Source organism: Pipistrellus hanaki (genome assembly GCF_964339955.1).
Source record: "Pipistrellus hanaki genome assembly, chromosome: 15".
Lineage (NCBI taxonomy): Eukaryota > Metazoa > Chordata > Mammalia > Chiroptera > Vespertilionidae > Pipistrellus > Pipistrellus hanaki.
In genome coordinates, this window is record NC_140517.1 from 3042720 (window position 1) to 3064780 (window position 22061).

General features: G+C 46.2%; 1 protein-coding gene across 4 annotated transcripts in view; it reads right to left on the minus strand.

Annotated features, from left to right (window-relative positions):
- Nucleotides 1-22061, minus strand: part of TOX3 (TOX high mobility group box family member 3) — an 85691-nt gene that overhangs the window by 58562 nt on the left and 5068 nt on the right. The window contains exon 1 of one of the 4 annotated variants that reach the window (XM_084905507.1): nt 10433-10446. The exons of the other annotated variants lie outside the window; for them this stretch is intronic. Coding sequence (XP_084761633.1) covers nt 10433-10438 — 6 coding nt within the window. The 5' untranslated portion in view covers nt 10439-10446. Of the gene's footprint in view, nt 1-10432; nt 10447-22061 lie in introns of those variants that run through there. 4 annotated transcript variants of the gene reach the window in all.

Here is a 22061-nt window from a genome sequence, read left to right on the forward strand (position 1 = left end):
CCCTTTATGGGTGCCATCTCAGTCATAAGTCAAGAGCCAACACTTTCAAATTTACCTCCGCAAGACTGCTTTTGAGCAAGAACCCACCTGGTACTTAACTAGTGAACTACCCCATAGCACACCTGGTTCACCTTTCAAGCAGCCATTGAAAGACAGAGAAAACGGGCTCTGTTTTCTCAATGTGGCTGTAAAGTCGGAGATCAGAACAGTTCTAACCGCAGGGCCAGGAGATAGAAGGCTTGTGAAGACGGTGGTAGGATGAGTATATTGCAAGAAGACTACCGTATTTTTCTGTGTATACGGCACTGTTTTCCTAAAATCGGAAGGCAGCCAAGGAGGGAGCCAGGAGGATGTGAGTAGCTGCCCAAAATGGGCAAACAGGCTTCCTCCAATCACGAGCCTCATTGTTACTTTCTGATGCTGTGATTGGAGGTGGAGGTGGAGAGTGCGCAGAGGCAACAGGGACCAGAGCATTCTGAGCCCATGAAGAGGTCAAAAAATAAAAAGATAAATACTGGTAAGCAATTGTCTTACTCTGCAAAATTCAAACTGAGTGTGATCAGCTGTGCAAAAAGAGCATGGACAGAGAGCTGCAGAGAGACCACGTGGACCTCATCTCACTGAGTAGGACGTGACAGTGGAGAAAACAGGAAGAACTTAAGATGAAAAAAAGGGGGGGGGGAGGAGGAGGAGGAGGAGGAGGAGGAGGAGGAGGAGGAGGAGGAGGAGGAGAAGAGGAGGAGGAGGAGGAGGAGGAGGAGAAGAAGAAGAAGAAGAAGAAGAAGAAGAAGAAGAAGAAGAGGAAAAAGAAAAAGAAGAAGAAGAAGAAAGCCTTAAGAAGAAAACCAGCAAAATGTTTAAAATATTGATTTCTTAATTCTGGATTAGAAAAGTGGGGGGCGTCTTATACATGGGGATGACTTATACATGAAAAAACATGGTAGTAGGTTGAGAACCTAAGAGGTATTTGTAGAAGATACAATCCCTTTGGAGGAGGCAAGCCCTAGAAGAAGAGGAGGAGCATGTAACTTTATAAAAGCGCTAACTTGATTATCAAAAACCTAAGAGAATACAAGTCTCCTAAGAGCCGAGCTCTGGTCTGTCTTGTTTTGCCCCATGCCACATACTCAATATGTAGCTGTGGAATGAATAAATAAAGCAAATGGATAAATTAAAGAAGAGTTTACACACACACACACACACACACACACACACACACACACACACACAAAGGTTTTAAGTGGGGAGAGGCATGCCAGTGCCTCTGTCCGTGGTCCTGAATTATTGTGTTTGTCTAGTAGGATGGTTTCTCCATCCTAGTTCATGGGTATCCAAAGGCTACCCATTTTTCTTTGAATGTTCATCTTCATGAAGGAAAAAGAGTCTTTTTCCCCCCCTTCTGAGTTGTGGAACGAACCATTCCGTGACTTCTGCTCTAAGTCTGCATAGCTGGCTGCACGGACTTTCGACAGTTCTATCATGCTTGACACTATTTTTCCCTCCTCCCTCGGGGGATTGGGCTCTCTGTGTTTCTCACCCTCCCCTGATGTTATACTCTGGTTTAAAAATAACAGTCATTATCACTCCATTATTCAGTGATGGCGGGTAACACCAGGTGCAAACAAAAGTTCTGACAACACTGAAAAAAAAATGCCCGTTAGTGCCCAGCATTTGAGATCTGCGCATTTATGAAGCCAGTGGCTCATGTTACTCTATAAATTCGAAGGAGCAAAAACAGAAGAACAGGCTGTGCTGACTTTTTTCCTTTTGTCTTTTTGTGTGTGTGTATTTTTCTTGATAATAAGGATCTCTGTAGTACTTAGCTTTCCACCTTCTTCACTGTTCCAACTGGTATAATCAACCTCTGGGATTTTAATTATCTTTACAATAAATATTCTGAAACAATAACTAAAAATAGCAACAGCATAATCACTTTGGATGTTTCCATTTTCTTTCCCATTTATAATTCATGTGTGTGTGAATCTTTATATGCACACCTGCATACATACACAACACACACACATATCAGATACTCACATGCATTTGTTAAAAAATAACTCAAATATTTATATATTTTAAAATGTAAAGGACATCTGAGCTCATCTGGTCCAAAGTCTTAGTATTGCAAATGACCTTAAATATGAAATAACTTTCAAATTGCACACAGATATCCAACAGGATCATGGATGTAATACTTTAAAAAAAACAACAACTAAGGATTAATTAACACACTGGGATTTTAAAATATCGTTTAATATTTTTATCCATGTTCATATTTCAGGATCTAGGTCTACAGTACACTGTGGCTCTAACCAACACTATAAAAGGCAAATTATAATACTCTGCCCATACAGAAATAGACATACAAATAAAAATTTTATCTGCAGGAGAAAGGGCCTGAATGCATTATCTAAAAGCTTTCAGAATGACCTTTCTCATTCACAAGCCACAATGGAGGAGAAACGTTGGCGACACAGCCAATTCCAATTACTTTCTAAGTAACAGATCGTTTGGGGCACAATCCTTTTCACTATAATTGATGTAAAGTTTTTACTCAAATATATGACATTTCCTCTCTCTGATAATGACTCGACATCACCAAAATTGGAAGAATGAAAAACTATAAAATGTAAGGTTTACTTCTGGTTATACCTACATAAACATTTACATACTCGTTAGAATAATTTACTTGCTTTAAACATAAATGCATGAACTTCACGTGGACAGAGAGCAGTGGTTGTGGGTAAGCGGGGGACAAGGAAATTTCCTGAGGTGATGAAATGCTTTATATCAGGGTAGAGTTGTCACACCTACATGGTCGTCAGAACTTAAAATCGACAAAGCTTACTATATGTAGTAATATCTTAGTAAGTCTGACCAAACACACACACACACACACACACACACACACACACACACACACCTGATTGCCTTGACACGAATAATTCTTAGTGCCTACCTAGAGCCTCATGTACAAACACGTATTAATTATGACCCAACAGAATACTACAACAAGTGAATAGTGATTCTCTTGTAAAAACAGCACACGCACATGAGAGCACACACACACGCATGCATACTATGTGTTAAGAAATAATAAATACAGCCCCCTGGCCAGGTGGCTCCGTTGGCTAAAGTGTTGTTCCCTACACCAAAAGGAGGTGGGTTTGATTCCCAGTCAGGGCACAGACCAGGTTGTGGGTTCAATACCCAGTGGGGAGGCAGCCAATCAATGTTTCTCTCCCACATTGGTGCTTCTCTCTCTCTCTTTCCCTCCTTCCTTCCCTCTCTCTCTCTCTCTCTCTCTCTCTCTCTCTCTCTCTCTCTCACAAAAATCTATTTACAATTTTTAAAGAAAGGAAGAAGTACAAAAATGAAGTTACTTATCCCCGTTGCCCCGACTACCCCTTGCCAATGCCCAGTCTGGTGGAGGCAGCACTGGGCAATCTCCAGGGAGAGCTTAACTCCCTTCCTCTCGGGGCCACCATTCAGAGCTCCCTCGTTCCATCCTGCAGTCCAGTCTCCTGGACACTCCAAGAGTCTGACCAGGAGAGCAGAAGGGCCCACCTCCACAGGCACCTCTGCTTCTATACAAGAACTGGGCAGAGAAAGGAATCCAGATTCCAGGGGAGGGGAAGGGAGTGACAAGGCCAGGATGGTTTGCTGGACAAACCCTCTTGTGCCTCTCAGAACTCTGGTGACGGCCTGGCCAGCCCCCAGGAGCGCCCACAAATAGAGAGAAGACAAAAACACTAATAATGACTAATGTGATGCATTCAATAGTTTATGAAGGATAAAGCATCCGATCCACGGCAGGTCGGGAGGAACAGAAGGGCTATGTAACCTACCATACCTACCTGCTCAGTATTTAAAACCCCAACCCTCCCCCACGATGCCATCACACTAAGAAAAAAATGGATAAATTGGGAAGAGGGCAACCTTTCCCCTCAGAGTCAATACACCAGGACCGCCTTAAAGATGTGTAGGAAAACACAACATTCAAAACCAATCAGGATTTGAAAAACATCAACAATGACAACGAGTCTGAAACAACTAAGAGTCTATTTAGTCCACCTGCAGTCCTTCTCCCAAGCCCCAGGCAAAGGAACCCCAAATGTCTGCTCCCGGAAAAGATAAAAATAAAAGAGGTTCTGCAAACTGTAACACGTGTGCTTTGCGTTCTATTTCATAAAAGCGAAGGCAGCGTCCAACACAGGTGCCTCCACAGACGGCGTGTGCTGCAACACGTCACATTTCTGATCATGCTGAGTCCCCACCCCCCTTCGGACTATAAAACAACCCCCCCAAAAAAACCCTGCCTTTCGGAGATTGCTAAATATTTAGAGTCTACAAGGATGGGGTTTGTCCCTTGGCTCAGTCACACATCTTCAAATGATATTTCAGGCACGTTCTGAAGAACTGCAATTGATATCTTTTCCATATATACTTAACCGCCTACAGATTTATCTGAGTCTCAATAATTACTATTCTCCGGTAGAAGGCATATGTTATTCCAGCACACTGCACTCCCCACAAGCTGGCCGTTCAGTGTCTTTTAATAAATCTCCGCCGGAGCTGTATAAATTTGATCCTGTTTAAATTTAATAAGGATCAGAAAATATCAAAGCGCACACACCCGGGGGAGAAATAGATATTTTGCATAGTTATTGAATGGCCTATTCGGGGGATACAATATGTAAGACCCAGACCATCAACCCTGAATTAAAAAGAGAGATTAATGTGCTCAAAGCTGGCTACTTGTTAAATAACATATGAAATTAGGATTTAATAAAACATCTTCTCTACCTCGCCGCTAATGGTGTCAGTCCGAACGCCGGCTTTCCCACCAACATTCCCGCACAGAATTCTAATATTTACAAGAAACCGGCAGCAACATAGTTCTTAAATATCTACATTTACTTTGGGGGGAAATACGCAATACAGCACAGAAGGGAAGAGCGGCCTACAGAGATTTAGAAGGGGGGGAGGGCTTCTTGGCCATCCGAGTCATATCAATTTAAAAAAATCACGTTCCCTCACAGATTCCTCATCGATTTCAAGGGCGAAGACCAAGGAACCACTTTTCCAAGCGTTCTCCATCCGGACGGGATGTATTGTATCTGATTTGAATCCTATTCCAAACGGTCATTCATAATCTGTGGTTGAGTGAATCATTTCCTTTTTCCTTTCCTACCAAAATTTACACTCGAGTGTGACTGCTTACATAACAGCTCCCGTGGTGTAGGACAGCACCCCATAATCAAACATACGCATTATTTCCCACGAAGGAGATACATACAGGGCAGGAACAGCCTTGCATGCACCCCGGGACCCTGCAAGTGGGTTGCTATCAACTTATTTGTTTAACTTGGTTTTCCAGAACTCTTAGAATTTGGGAAATATGAAAAAGGTATTGTAAACTTTACTCTTTTAGTGCAGTCACTGAAATAAAAATTTTTTAAAAAGTTGTGTTTTATATTAACAAAACAGCTTTACATTGTTAAGTGGAAAATGCAGGCTTCCTTGACACACGTAGAATATAATCACCAAAAGAAATACAATAATGGCAAAATAATCTAACTAAATCTAGCAAACTACTAGCTGCGGAAGAGTTTGACATTGGGTCCTGCATCCTCTCCCTCCCTGGTCCCCTTCCTCTTCCTCCCCCTCTCCCTCTCTCAATCCCTCTGTAGAAAGGAGAGATAAGCAAGCGCTAGGTGTTAAAGACATATTGGCACCCCGCTGAGATTTTTCTCATCGATGGAACAGGAAGCACTGGAAGGGAAAGATACCTGAAATACTTTCTATGCGATTCAGTGTGGTTTCATGGCCTATCTTGGTAGCTATCAATCCAATCACATCCCAGAAGCCCCTCACCATTGACTTCCCCTAGTCCTCCACCAACTCGCCCTCGTGTCTGCTCCTGTCCCTGGCCAGACCTGGTTTCTCTGTGGGACATTTGAAAATTACAGAGGTCTTCAGGATGCAGCTGAATAATATTAAACTAAGTTTGCAAATTTATTCAAAATAGGATTTATCAGCCACATGGTAAAGATATTGTCTGGGATTGGGGTTTTATATAACTACTAGAGGCCCGGTGCATGATATTCGTGCACAGAGGCGAGGTCTCCTCAGCCCAGTCTGCACCCTCTCCAATCCAGGACCCCTTAGGGGATGTCCAACTGCTGGTTGTGTAGGACTACAGGGATCCAGGAAGTGCTTCCTTTTCCACAAAACCCATATTATTGCTTCTTAAACCCATGCATTTGTCTATGGCTGCCCAGGCAGAAGACACTGCCATCACCAGAGTAGGCAAGTCTGACATCAGAGCTCAACTGTGCGGACACAGCTCCAAGGAGGAAATACGTTCAATCCACCGGTTCCAGGTCTCTTCAGTGCCTTGGGATGGTGAGACTCACAGTGAACCAGAGATTCTGGGTGTGGGGCTCCGCAATCTAGATTCTAACAAGTCCTGCAGGTGACTCTGATCCACATTCACATCTGAGAGACAGGCGGGTAAGGTGCACAGGCCCCAGATCCAGCCTATGATTAAAATCCCAGATCAATCACCTCCCGGCCTGTGACCTTGAATGAGTTATTTAATCTGATGAGTCTACTGTACATTGGACACCAGCAGTATGTACCTGATAAGAGTTGTTGAGGATTCAATGTATACATACACGTAAAGTGTATGAAATGGATTAACACGCTTGGAACCATTCCTGGCGATATTCCACAGATACCAATACGATCCCATGTAGGTTCCATAAAACCTTGACCTACAGCTAACAATACTATGTCTTGCCTCCAAACCATAAAAACACTTAATGACGATGTCCTTCATTTAGGACTCAAGATTAAGGCTCAGAGGCTTGTCTCCCAAAGAGCTGGAAGCCCAGGTCTACTTGAGCCAAGGTAGACCGCCCACAGGCCACACACAATCCTGAGACAGTTGTGAATAAGTTGCCAACATTTAAAAACTGAAAACGTTACAAAACCAAAAGGTCTGGTTCTCCCTGAAAATTCTGGAGCTCAGACAACACTGGTCCACAATTCCCTAGAGCTACATCTGGCCAGCATGAAACTGCAACCAGCCTGGAGAGAGGCCCAAGTTCAGTTCACCTTCCTGGTCTCTATGAACCTGAGCATGTGAGCTCTGACCTCCTTCAAACTCCACAACCTTCCAGTGCGTTCTCTCTGCGGAGGGTGACCGACCATCCGAGTTGGTCGAGATGAAAGACACAGGTCTTTCATGTTAAAACTAGGAGATTCCCTCCTGGCCTTGAAAATTTCACTTTCTTCCATTCATTTGTGCATTCCGGAAATACTTCTTGAACCAGCCAGCACAGATCTGGTCAAGAGGGATAAAACAATGAAGAACAGAGGCAAAATTCTCTGCCCTCACAGGGTTATGTTCGAGAAGACACAGCAATCTGTAAAACAGAGTGTATCTTAAGACCCAGCACTCGGAGGAAAACACAGCAGGGGAAGGGAATGAAGAACACCAGGGAAAGGGAAGAAGGTGCTATTTTAGATAGGATGGGCCTAAACACCTCCCTGAGAAAAGGGGGATGGTGGAGGAAAGATCTTAAGAAAATGAGAGAGTGAGACATGAAAATATCTGCAGAAAGGAAGAGCCTGGGGCAGAGACACCAAGGTCCTGTGGTAGGAGTATGCCTGGTGTAACAAGGACACAGGCGTGTTGTGGAGGGGCCTGAGCCCGCTTGAGAGACAAGATCAAGGAGATCATGGAGGCCTCCACGCTAAGGCTCTGTGTAGGATTTCATATGGACTTGACTTTGACTCTGAATGGAGCCACTGGAGAACAGTGGACTTACAACAGAATAGGCCTCAGCTCAACTATTTTTCTAGAATCGCTATCAACATACAGTTGTTGTTTTCTTCATATCCAAGTAAGTCAGTTCAACAAAACTGGATCTCACCCCTATAATTTTTTAAAAATATATTTTTACTGATTCCAGAGAAGGGAGAAGAAGAGAGAGAGAGAAAGAGAGAAACATCAATGATGAGAGATGAATTATGGATGGTTTGCCTCCTGCACGCCCCACACTGGGGATCCAGCCTGCAACGCAGGCCTGTGCCCTGACTGGGAATCGAACCCTGACCTCCTGGTTCATAGGGCTCCACACCTATCATTTTAGCACCTTTCTCATTAAAGACAGGAACCGCTTTTCACACCACCAGGTCCTTTGGCCACAGAGAATGACGTCGAAGCTAACAGAGGAAAGGAAGACTAACCTCAGTCATCAGCTGGGATTGATGGGCAGAAGGCTCATAGGCTATTTCACTGGAATTATTTGTGTTTATGAAGACATTCTAATGAACAACACTGGTGGGGTTTCTTTTTTCAGTTCATGAAATTTTCAACCTAAGAGAACCCTGAATTCCTATTTTGAACTCCACTGTGCCATTTTTATTCTGCCTGCATTTTAATATAGCATCAATATTTAACTACTCATTAAATGAAGTGTGACTTTTATAGTGAAAATGTCAGTTTTTGCAGTTCATTAAATTCATTTAAAGTATAGCTGCTTGATTTTTTTTTTCCCCTGGAAGAATAAAAGGACTAGAAATTGAAGGCACACGCACTAAATTTAAACATGTGTTTTACTTCAAAATTAACATGCGGGGCCTGAACCGTTATTCATGGGAGTGAGGGGCCGCTGGCACCTTTCCGCATCGCACTGAGCGGCTGTGCCCCATACAGTACGGAGCTGTCCATCACGGCCGGCTATGACCAGTGAAAAGTCACTGTGGACATTAAGATGTCACAAGCTCTTATGAATCTCTGGCATTCTGCGTGTAGTATTAAAGAAACATTATCTTGAACTATGGCATCAGGGAAAAAACACAAAACCTGGGAGATGGGAAATGTAATAATTTGTGGAATCCAATAGGCCTACACGTGGTCCGTGTCCATTTTAAAAAAGTAAATAACTTGGCCGAGACCGGTTTGGCTCAATGGATAGAGCGTCAGCTTGGAAACTGAAGGGTCCCGGGTTCGATTCCGGTCAATGGCATGTACCTTGGTTGCGGGCATATCCCCAGTGGGGGGTGTGCAGGAGGCAGCTGATCGATGGATGACTCTCTCTCATCGATGTTTCTAACTCTCTGTCTCTCTCCCTTCCTCTCTGTACAAAATCAATAAAATATATATTTTTTTAAAAAATAATAATAATAAATAAATAAATAAATAAATAACTCGGAAAAGACATTAGATGGCCTGAAAGAAAGAGATGTCTCCAAGATGGAACCTGGAAAAGGAATTCCAATGAGGTTTTTCGATGTTGGCAATTCTTTCTTCCTAAAATTACCGTGATTTGCATGGAGGGAGCGGGACATGCGAATGGTTTCAAAGTCTCTTAATGAGATTCCAGGAGACGTCGCTGAACAAGACATGAAGGAAAAGAGGGCTCTGGGCCCTTCCAGGGCCTCAACTTCCCCACAAGGACAGGCCGCTCCTCCCTCCACCCCAGCCACCTTCCCAAGCAGCCACCCAACCAGGACCTCTGGCGCAGGCTGAGCTTACAAGCACCCGACAAGGTAAGGCCCAAGGCCTGAAGCACCCCACGGCAGACCTTTCCCAGTCCGGCTCTGAGACCCCATTTTCCGCCTCCCAATGGTACCCCCACCCCCAGGGTTCTTCTGTAGAGATAAACCTTCCCAAACAAGCTTTGTTAGCTGGAGAGAGAATTATCTCTTTTTTAATCTTCTCTGTTTTATTCTGGTTTCAAAACTGAAATTCAAGGCATTTGAGGCAGTAACTAAGAGAGGGCCCTTTCTCACGTCTCCGCTGCTTCCCAGCACCGGGCCACCCATCGGAGTCCCATGAGGCAGGTGTGTGTGCACACACACATACACACACACACACACACACACCCTTCCAGAACCCAAGAGAAATGGGAAAACTGTGCAATGCACCCCATGGAAAGACCCCCGCAGTGGAATGACGGGTTCCTGTCCTGAAACGGTGAAAACACTGGCCTGGGCCGCTCACTGGCTGTCACTTGGAGCTCCCAGAACCGGCTCTAGGAGAACGGTCCCCGAGCACTGCTCCCCCAAAGGAGCAACTCTCTGCAAGCATTTCCCACCGCCTCTCAGACACCCCCAACATTCCCACTGGCTTAAGTCCGCCCCCCTTTCTGCCTCCACGGTCCCTCCTGGAGGTTAATCACCCCCAGCGCAATCCGGTCACCCACCCCCGGCGGAAAGAGGGTGCAATGTTTTTCTCTCCCCTCCAGAGATCTATTCACTGAGATTCCACCGAGCCCGAAACGTGCAGGGAGAGAGACTCAATAAACGGGGGAGAAATGAGTTGCAGAAACTCAAAGGGAACAGAATGGCCAGGGCAGGAGATTACGGAGCCGGGAGATGAGGGCCCAGTGAATTAGACATTCTTAAGCAGACTTACATACATAATGAACCGGCCGGCGCTGCCCGTGTTTCTGCAAGAGATTACCCTCCCGACAAGCCCAGGGAGTGTTCCAGGATGCTGGCTCGGATGGATTCCCCAACAAAGTAAGTGTTAATCACTTTATCTCCTCCCATCTGTGTGTGTGTGTGTGTGTGTGTGTGTGTGTGTGTGAAGAAGAGCAACTTTTCATTTCCATAAAGCTTTGAAATCATTAGCTGACAGGGGTTGGGAGGTGGGGGGAGGGCTGGTTAGAGGATGCAGACAATGAAGGCTCTGAAAAGAGGGATTTCCTGACAATAAAACCCGGATCAGAGCCAGAGCGGGGACATTGTTGTCCCAGGCAGTGCGCCCTCCCCTTGGGGGATGGCAGTCATGGCAGAGAGTGGGGGGACAGGGCTCTGGACAAGTGCTTTGGGACCGATCAGCCAGGTAGACTTGGAGATTTGCCGCTGGGCCACCATAGTCCACCTTCTTGGACTTGGTCTTTCTAGACCCTTTGCCACTGGCTTCCTTATGATATTCTGTGCAGCGTCTAAGAAAAAATGTCAAGGAATCGACCTATATACCATTGTTAAGCAAAGGACACTGAAAAGTAGCATAAGATGGTGCAACTAGTTACATAGGGGCTGAGATTTTCCCACACACCAGGCTCGGGGCTGGGGATCATGCAACAAACTAAACAAACATGGCTGTTTGCTCTCTGCAACTCTCAGTGTGGAAAGCCAAAGCGATTTCTTTCATTTCTAGGAGCCCCAGGCCGTAAACAGAGCCACGGCATTTGTATTTGAAGAATGCATAAATGAGAAAAGATTTCTGGGCTTGCAGCTCACGTGACCCCAAGACTTAAAAAAATCTCTATATATAAAAGCCTAAGCGACCATTACAACTGGTTAATCAAACGACCAGGTGACCAGTCACTATGAGGACACACTGACCACCAAGAGGCAGGCACTCAATGCAGAAGCTGCCCCTGGCGGTCAGTGTGCTCCCACAGCCAACTTCCTGTGGCCAGCCCTGATTGGCCCCGATCCCTGGCCAGGCCAAGGAGCCCCACCTGTGCATGAATTTGTGCACCGGGCCTCTAGTAATAATAATAACTAGCAATTATCCTGAGAACCACCAAACACATGAAATAATTGTGAGTGGGCCCCATGACCTCAGAAGAAGGGGAGCAAGACACACAAATCCTAACGTCTAGGCCCCATCTATTCCGCTAGCCCCAAACCCTGCCCAGTCACTGGCGGTGTTTCAACGATTCATCCCAAATAGCTCTGTGACCGACTCGGACCCGGCCCTGAGAGACACAGGCGGGCCCCTCGCTGAGCCAGTTCCCCAGTTCACAGACAACCCTTCCCTCTAACGAGCACAGACCTTTTCTCCTCAATCCACAAAAACCACACGGCGCTATACATCCTAAAAATATTCTTACGAACCCAGAGAGACCGCCCAACAGAAAGAGAGAGAAGAAAGAGAGAAAGAAGACAGTTGGCAGGTGACTAGACCGGTGATTCTCTCACGTGGTCGAGCAGCCTCCCTCCCCGGCGACCACCGCCTCTGAAGAGATGCTGGCCTTCTTAGCTATTCCGAGGAACGTGACGGAGCTCCTTTCAGCTCGGCAGGGCCCCGGAGGACGAACTGCCCTATATTTAGGTAGATGCCCTTTGCAACAAAGGAAGCACTCAGCCCCGTGAGCACTTTCTAAATGACAAAACCAGAACGTTTTCCAAAATATTCCTCCAGCTCATTGGCTCTCAACCAGGGAGGATCTGCTCCCCCCCTTTCCCCCTGCTCCTGAGGGAACATTTGGAGATGTCTGGAGACATTTTGGGTTGCCATAACTGGGGGAGCCACTGGCCTCCGGTGGGTTGAAGCCAGGGATGCCCCTAAGCATCCTATCGTACGGCAGGAAAGCCCCACAACAGAGAATTAGCGCCCCCAAAACCTCGTTGGTGCTGAGATGGGAAAACCTCAAGAGCAGAGGGCCCAGCATCAGCCCCCAAGGTGTGAAGTCCTCCTGGCGGCTCTGCCAAAGTATCAGGAAATTCTAGAAGGTTCTTCTCCCAGAGACTATGTTCAGCCGTCTATCCACGTGGTAAAAAATTTCCCTGAGCTCAGGATAAAAATCTAACGGTGACAACAGCCAACATCAGCCAAGTGCTTAGTGTAGGCAGAGCTACAGTCAATACCAACAACCACCCTATGTTGTCAATGCTATGATTATCCCGAGCTTCTTTATGGTATGTGATCGCTCCACTTTGTGGTTGAGTTTATAAGCTTTCCTAGTATCTGTGTTGCTCACCATTGTCTGCCCAGCACCCAGCAGAACACCATCCCCGCTGGAGAGATGAGGCACAGGAACATGCCAGTAAGCGGTGGAGAGGTCACAGAAGCACGTGTGGACCAGGTCACAGGACGCATGTGTGGATGGGTCATGGGACGCATGTGTGGACTGGGTCACGGGATGCACATGTGAACCACTCAACACTGGAAAACTGGTCCCGTTCATGGACACCCAACACCCTGTGAGCCTCAACACAGTCTTCAGGTGACATTCAAACCACATCTTCACTAGAATACATTAATATGGCATGATGTGAGCTTTCAGGAATTCCTACTATTTTAATAATAGAAAAGTTCAAACATTATTTAAAGGCTTGGGGAGTATAGCAATTTCCCTATTTTCCCTATTTCAGTAGATTCCATAATTCTGGGGGAAATATCCTAGAAGTGACAAACTTTAGCTAGTGCTTTAAATTGAGAATTATATTCACCCCTATAAAAAAAAATGGGGGGGGGGAGCCAAAACTGGTTTGGCTCAGTGGATTGGCCTGTGGACTGAAAGGTCCCAGGTTCGATTCCGGTCAAGGATATGTACCTTGGTTGTGGGCACATCCCCAGGAGGCAGCTGATCGATGTTTCTCTCTCATCGATGTTTCTAACTCTCTATCTCTCTTCCTTCCTCTCTGTAAAAAATCAATACAATATATTTTTTTAAATGGGGGGAGGGAAGTATAAAAGGTGTTTTTTTTTTAGCTTTTACAATATTGATGTGAAACATACACTTTCAATGTGGAAATGCCTCTTGTTAGAAAGATACAGAAAGTATCCTTGACTCTATACAAACATATTCATTGCACTTCTAAGTCCTTAAAGTATTTATTCATAAGCTGCTTTTCTCCACTGAAACGGGGGGGGGGGGGGGGGTGGCTCTCTCTTGAAAGTAAATCTGACTCTAAGAAGAGGGTAAGAATTTATAAGAATCAAAGCAAAGAACACAGAATTAAGAATATACTCAAGCCAATGGGACCAGCCCATAGGAATTCATATCCTATCATCTTGGACAGTTACCAAATGGGCTTTCTTATTTCTACTTTATTTTTCAATTACAGTTGACACTCAATACTATTTTGTATTAGTTTCAGATGTACAGTGTAGTGCTTAGACAATCATATACTTTACAGAAGTACCCCCTCCTTCGCCCCCATATTTCCAGTACCGATCTTGTACCCTACAGGGTCATTACAATATTGTTATTGACTACATCCCCTAGGCTGTATTTCATTGGCCTAAGGGAACAAAAGGAGCCGAGTCATCAAAATGAGTTTTTCTTCTGCATCTGGAATTGATGAAGGCCCCGAGATAAATGCTGAAAACATGATGAGGATCGTTGCGGGCAGAAGCAACATATTTTGCCTTAAGGCTTATGTTGGACTCGAACTGATGGCAGACAGCAGCATGGAGCTATCCAGGGGAGGTGAGAAAGGCAGATCAAGCTGGAGATGAAAACTGGAGGCTGTGGGGTAGACTGCAAAGAGGGCCACAATTCTCCCCAATTCCCTGCACCCAGGCCCGTTTGTAAGGTGACTTTGCAGCTCCCCTCCCTTCAAGAAATGGAACCTCCTAGTGCTTCCTCTCTCTTGCATCTGGGCTGGTCTTGGGACGTGCTCTGGGCAGCAGAATGTGGTAGGAGGAACAGTGTGACCCTTCGTAGACTGTGCTCAAGGGCTCTTGAGCACTGTTCAGCGTGCTGCCACCATGAGGGCTTGTGCGCTCACCTTGGCATGTAGAGGTGAGGGAGGACGCACTGGAGAAAGAGGGGACCCAGCCGACAGCCAGCCAAGCTCCAGAAGCAAAGTCTCCTCGGGGGCCCGCAACAGACTGGAAACACACAAGGAACTTGCAGAATCGGGTGCAAATAGGTTTTGTGTTTTCAGCCGCAGAGTTTCATTTGTTACACAGCAATAGCTAACTGATACAAACCCATAGGGGGAACCGCTGAAGGCGGAAAACAAGATCCACATATAAAGTGGGGGGTACGGGAGAGGGATACAGAGGCAAGAGCCAAACTTTGGGAGGATATTCCCAATGGCTGGGACGAGGAAGGAAAGAGGCGGACACAACGACAGAGCGAAAGCCATCAAAGCATCCACATACACAGTATTAGGGGACTGGGGACATGGGAGATGGGGAGGGGAGGCAGAGGTATAAGGGTAGAGATGGGGGATTTCCAGGAATCATCAGAAAAGTATGACCCAGAAGCATTCATTTTTAGTAAGGAAAGTGGACACAGTAGTCAGTTACCCTAAAGTTGAGCAATGAGACTGACTTGAAGGATGGCACAAAGCACGCTTCTGAGGAGGGGGGGGAGGTGAGGGGGCTTTGCAGTTGAGCCTGCGTGAAGAGTCAGGGAGGAACAAAGGGGCCCGTGGAGTGAATAAGGCGAAAGCACAGAAAGGACTGCAGGTTCCTGGGGAAGAAGGCTCGGTGGTGGTGGGGATATGAGGAGTGAGAGGTAAGTGGGTTGGGTCAATAAGGAAAAGCATCGATGTTAACAGAAAACTACTGGAAACGATTGACACGTGAGAAATGGTAGCATAAAAATTCAAGAGGTATTCTGCAAAGAAGAGAAATGTGGGCCTAAAATACACGTACAATCCGTTAAAATTAGGGCAGGACTTCCGTTCCTTACAAAGAATCGAAGCCATTGGGTATTTTGAGCATGCCCCAAATAAAGCCCCCAAACTGAAGAAAGAGCTGAAAAGGTCTCACAGTGCATCACCAAAGGAGGATGCGCTAAGGAGCAAATGAAGACTCACATATTGAATGAAGTTTATCAAAACATAAGACTAGAGTTTATTCAGAAAAGATCAAACCCATCACTCACTCCCACACACCCGCTATAAACTACTGGTCCCCATCTTCCCACTCCCCCCTTCCTTCCACAGCAACTTGAGTGTTTCCCTGGGTATATGGCCAGCCAGATACAGACTACATTTCCTGGATAGCTTGCGGTCATAGATGTGGCCATGTGCCACAGTTCTAGCCATTGCAAAACACGCCAAGGTCATGGGAGAGCTACTGGAAACCTCCCTTAACTTTGGCATGGATGATGGCGATGCTCTGCCTTGAACCATGAGCACCAGGGTTATAAGAAAGCTGGAGGGAGCCTGGCTCCCAGACGTCTACAAAGCCACCACACCAGCCCCACCCTACTTACCCCTGCACTTCATCAGGGGAAGAGGGACGAACATCGACCTCATTTAGGTCACAGCTACTCATCCAAGTGCCCACTTCCTTGGCCATTTCTTCACCAGCCTGAACACTTGGGTTAAGAACCGTCACTTCAATTATCTTCTTCACTTTTCCCCTCCTCCTCTGTTCTTCTCTCATTCCTTCCTGGGCAAGAACCACCATGGACTCATCCTTGCCTGCCGCTGCTCCATTCCCGTCACCCATCGACACACGAAACTTTGATGGAGGAAATTTGAAATAAAATTTGAGCTTAAAAACTTCTCATCGGGATCGTTGCAGCTGTAGGCCAAGCTCCTTCAAAACAGGACAAGGGACTCTTCAGCTCTACATTCCCACCACACAGAAGTGCCTGGCACATAGTAGGTCCAACATATGTTTATCCAACGACTAGACAACAACCAGATCTTCTCAGCAATAGTTTCATTCACCTCTAGGGCACTCCTTATCGTATTATTTTTTTACATGCCAAGCACCATTCCTGATGCTGGGCATGCAGTAAGTCATCCAAAGTCCCTATCCTCAAGGAGTTTGGATGGAAGGGGGTTCCGCCATCCCCATGCAGAGAAGGTACTAGAACAAGTGGGGAGGAGAGTGTCTCCCTCTCGGGGAGGCTGTGACTTGGAGCCGCTGTGGGACATCTGCCTGGCCCTGGGGAGAGCCCAACTGGAAAAAGACGCCAAGCAGATGAAAGCAAAGTGAATAAAGGCAACTCCAGACCCAGCAACACCTGAAACAAAATGGACAATCCCTCACCGAAACCGGTGTGGCTCAGTGGATAGAGCGTCAGCCTGAAGACTACAGGGTCCCAGGTTCGATTCTGGTCAAGGGCATGTACCTTGGTTGTGGCTACATCCCCAGTAGGGGGTGTGCAGGAAACAGCTGATCGATGTTTCTCTCTCATCAATGTTTCTAACTCTATCTCCCTTCTTCTCTGTAAAAAAAAAAATCATATTTTATTATTATTTTTTAATGGACAATCCCTTTTCTACTTAACTCCATGAGAGGACTTCTCCCCACTGGCAATCAAAAGGGTTTTCACTAATAAAAGCACTTTAACCACGTTAAATATTTTTATTAGAATTTGTTAAGTAAGCCAACCAGTACGAGTTGAGTTTCTCATTCAAGACGTAGGCATACAGGAGCAGCAAAACAGAGCTACCGGGCATGCTTTTCCAGTGCTCAATGTTCTTAGAGTGGATTCATGTTTCTTTCAAAAAAAATCAACTTCCAACCAATTACATGTATGTATTTCATAAAAATGTTGTAGGCAGGGCATCATTTGGGACTTCTACTTTCTGTATGCGATGCTTTGGGAAAGACCGTGTCCCATGTTGGTTATTCTCCAGTCCATCAAAGCCCCTTGCTCGTTACAAGTCAGCTGTAGAAGCTGCTGAGAACCCTCTCAATATGGAGCGGTGACTTCCACTCCACCCATTGAAAACATTAAAAAATTCATTCCCATTACCATAGCTAATACAATTCTTCTAATCAAACAGTTCGGTCAGGGTAGAAGAGGCCGTATTAAACTTGCAACATTTGTAGAGTAGAAAGGCCCAGCTTGAAATATATCTCCTCAAGAAAAAAAAATGAATTTATATCATTTAAATATGTATTTAGAGTGAAATCCAAATACTTTTTGATCCTGGCCAATTTGATTAACTAATGGATCATCAAGACATTCCAATTATTCTTTTACAAACAAAGTCAAGTTAAGATTAAAGTCAGTGGGAAAAAAAAAAAAAAAGATTAAAGTCAGAATGCGAGGCATACAAGAGGGGCTGTTTTCCAGGGGCTGGTATGTTTCGCACAAGCATGGGACATGCTGAAGGGAACGGGCCTCCCCGAGGAAGGGATTAAGGCTACAAATCCTGGAAACAAAGAAAATAAAATGATCCGCTACCAAGAGAGACCATAAAACCTGTCAGAAGCGCATGCAGACCTTAAATAAAAGCTTCTAAACCATATTTTAAACAAGGTGTGTGTGTGTGTGTGTGTGTGTGTGTGTGTTCTTGTTTTGGGAAATAGCTGACTCCAATTTCAATTTTTTTTTCATTAATAAGCATACTTAGCAAAAACTGCCCTTCCTTATTGACCACACACAAACAGATTCTCCAAATACTTGACATCATGAGCATGTCACCAAATCCAACCAGAAATTGCACCTCTTCCATAAAACAAAAAACAACCCATAAAGTTTTAATTCATAAATGGCCGGTAGAGTTTTTAATTATGTGATTGCAAATTATGCACCATTCCCACTTAATAGCAACCACTTAAGAATGTTTCTTCCCAAATAACTATTACAATAAAAAGGATATATTATCATGCTAACACACACACACACACACACACACACACACACACACTCCTTGATGGGACGGTAGGCTTTCAGATTTTCCTGAATGCCATACATCACTTCCTCTCTGCTGGAAAGTTGAACTCGCAAACACCAACCAGCCTGCAAGCCCAAGGAGATGTCCTTAGCAACCCAAGGAGGTGTCCTTAGCAACCCCTGTCTCCTCACTGCTGGAGGAGTCCCACCCATTTCCATCTCTTTACCTCTTGAGTCCCAGGGCCCTGGTCCAAGCGCCTATTTGATACCTCGAGGAGGACCGCTCACCAAAATGTCCAACATCAGCACTTTCTTTCCTTCAAAACCAGCTTCTCCTCCGATCTCTCTGCTTCTGTTCAAGGTCCTCCCATTCGTCCAGGGCCCACATGCAAACATGCAGAGTCATGTCTGCCTCCTCCTCCTCTCTTCCTATGTTCCAGACATGCTCTGTCCAGTGCCTTCCTCCCCTTCACATCCACATTCACATCTCTTCAGTTCCCACACCTTTAGTTCAATGGGATCATGGCATCCTCCCTGGTCTCATCCCACCCCCCGCCCCAATCACCTCCTGTCTGACTACAGTCATCCAGTCAAAAGGTCAGATCCATATTCACAAAGCACAACTCCAACCACACCACTGGCCCACTCAACATTCTTCCAATGTGCTCAGCGGTGGACACTGTTGGTTTTCTTTCCAACAGTCTTCTTCCTGGCTAACAGAGCATAACATCAATTATGCTCACATGACACTGGGCTCAGCCCCAGGTGACATGGGATTGGTCTAAGCCAATCACTGTCATCTCCTTCTTCTTGGTCAATGATTGGCTTAGGGCAGTGGTTGGCAAACTCATTAGTCAACAAAGCCAACTATCAACAGTACAACGATTGAAATTTCTTTGGAGAGCCATACTTTTTAAAATTAAACTTTTTCTAACACCACTTCTTCAAAATAGACTCACCCAGGCCGTGGTATTTTGTGGAAGAGCTACACTCAAGGGGCCAAAGAGCCGCATGAGGCTTACAAGCCACAGTTTGCAACCACGGGCCTAAGGTGAATATGTGATTCATTTCTGATCAATAAGATTTAAAAAAAAGGACTAGTGCAACTGTTTCCAAGAAAGCTTGCCCTTCCCGGTAAGAGATGCACAGAAAGAGAACATGGTCCTTTGCTGTCACCCCCACCACCACCACTCCCTTGCTCCCCAGTGTGCATGCTATCACATAAGGATGTGATGCTACAATCGCCAACGTGAGACCATGAGGAGACTGCTGAAACGCCAAAAATGGCAGAACAGAAAGCAAAGCAAAGGGGATCCCTGAAAACATGATTGAACCATCCCAAACAGCCCGACAAGACCTCAATAAAGACTTCTGGTCAGTACACAAATCTCCTCACAACTCATGGTTGAATGTTGTTACCTGCAGCCCAACGCATTCTAACTGAAAGATAAAGAACAAACTCCTTGCAGTCCCCCTGATACTCACACAGCACGTGAGCATTACCTGGGAACCCCACCCCACACCTACGCTGCGGTCTCCTCCGGACAAAGGTCCAACACCTGCCATCGGAAGCTCTCCAGCTGATTCTTGTGCATGTTCAAATTTGAGGAGCAACACTCTATGATAGGATCACAAATTACGTTTTTCCACTCCATCTATTATACTCACTGGCAGACCGTAAGAAACACTTGGGCTGTGTTTCTCCCATGACCGTGGCCTCATCTCACCAAGTTTGAGCATTGTACGGCGTTCGTTGAATGTCATCTTTCCTTCATCAAAGTTTTCAAGCTAGAAGCCTCCAGGGACCCAAGAGGAACCCAGAATGAGAAACGGGGTGGAAAGGACCCCGGAGAAATAGGAAGAGCCTGGCCACCGGAAGCGCCATGTGAGCTAGCAGGTCCAATATTGCCAAACTTATGAGTTTTTTTCTAAAGGGAAGCTGGAGATACAGATCTATATGCAAAGGCCTTTCTCATATACAGACGACATAGAAATACCTATGCATTCTTTGAACACTGCAGCCACATACCTGCACCGACCTCATCTAAAATGACTGAAATGAACCTCCGGTGGCTAACTGGAGGCTAGCCTCTACTGAGCACAGGATTTCCGTAAACGTCCGACTGTCAGGGGGGCGACATGGGAGTCTGAGCCACGGGAGCAGGATTATTTAACCCGTTAGTCACTATACACAGGACACTCAGGGCGATGAGTTTCTCCAGGGCCTACATAAAACGGGGTGGGGGGGGGGGAATGTAAGAAAGAAACACACAGCTAATCGGCCACACAACACATACCCAAACAACAAAATTGAAATTAACAGATGCTTAATTAAATGTCTACAACACGCAACTAATCAACTCCGACAGGGGACCCTATCACGTGACAGGCAGGAGCGGTGCATTTTAATGTCTGCGCGATGGAGAGGGAGCCCCGTCCACCGCGCTTGGAGCCTGCCAAGGCCCCGAGTACCAACCTGGAGCCCACCTCTCTGCCAGAAGCCGTGGCCTCATCACAGCGGTCCAACTCCTTGACCCATTCTCCCGGAGGCTGACCGCTCCCAAGCCGGACCCTTGGCCTCCATCAAGGCTCTGCAGCCACGGCTGCCCATTGGAATCACCGGGGGAGCTTTCAAAACCACCGCCACGTGGGTCCCCGAGAACCTTCCTGAAGCGGTCTGGGGAGAGGCCACACACTGAGTGCTCTGAAGAAGCTTCCTCCCACGCAGCCAGGGCTCAAGAACAGCCACCTGGGAACCCACTGTTCTAGAAGCATTCTTGAGAGACTTTCTCAGAGACGGTAATCTTTCCAGTTATTCCATGTTGCGAACTAAACTTTCTTCTAACCGCCCAGGCTGGGGACAAAGGAAGCTCATCAAGTGCTCTGATCATCCAGAACAGGAGGCAGCGAACTTCTCCTGGAAAGGGGCAGCCGGTAAATGTTTTGGTTTTGATTTTTGTATTGATTTCAGAGAGGAAGGGGGGAGGGGATGAGAGGGAGGAGAGAAAGGAAGTGGGGAGATAGGGAGAGAGGGAGAGAAATATCAATGATGAGAATCATTGATTGGCTGCCTCCTGCCTGTCCCACAACTGGGGATTGAGCCCAAAACCTGGGGAACGTGCCCTGACCTGGAATCGAACCGGTGACCTTCTGGTTCATGGGTCAACCACACCAGCCGGGCAAACTGTCAATGTTTCAGGCTCTGCAGGCCAAACAGCCTCCACCACAAGGACTCAACTCTGCCCCTGCATCATGAAAGCAGCACGTAAACCAATGCGTGGGGCCGTGTCCCAATAAAACTTTATTTGTGGACACCAATGGGAGTTTCATGTCATCTTCAGGGTCCTAAAATATCATGCTTCTTTGGACTTACTTCAACCATTTAAAGAGGTAAAAGCCATTCCTGACTCACACACCACACGAGAAGGCCCAGCAGGCCGCTGGCTGCAGTTTGCCAACCCCTGATCTAGAAGTAGTCCATTGACTTGAGACCAGAAAAATTAACCAACGGTAGAATCCAAGTGATCAGATTAGAACTCCATTGGAAACGGTTAGACGCTACTGCCTCCACTCACTCACCTGCACTGGCCACAGAGCGGGGCACGGGCGTGGAACTGTCCACAGAGTGGAACGTAAACCCTAAATGACTCCCTGGAAGTGATTTTGGATCCGTATCTGCCTCCGAGTCTGTCTCAGACAACGTGGCAAAGCAGCAGGACGCAGGCACGTTGTGAGGGGCGCCCCGGAACGGTTCGAATGCTT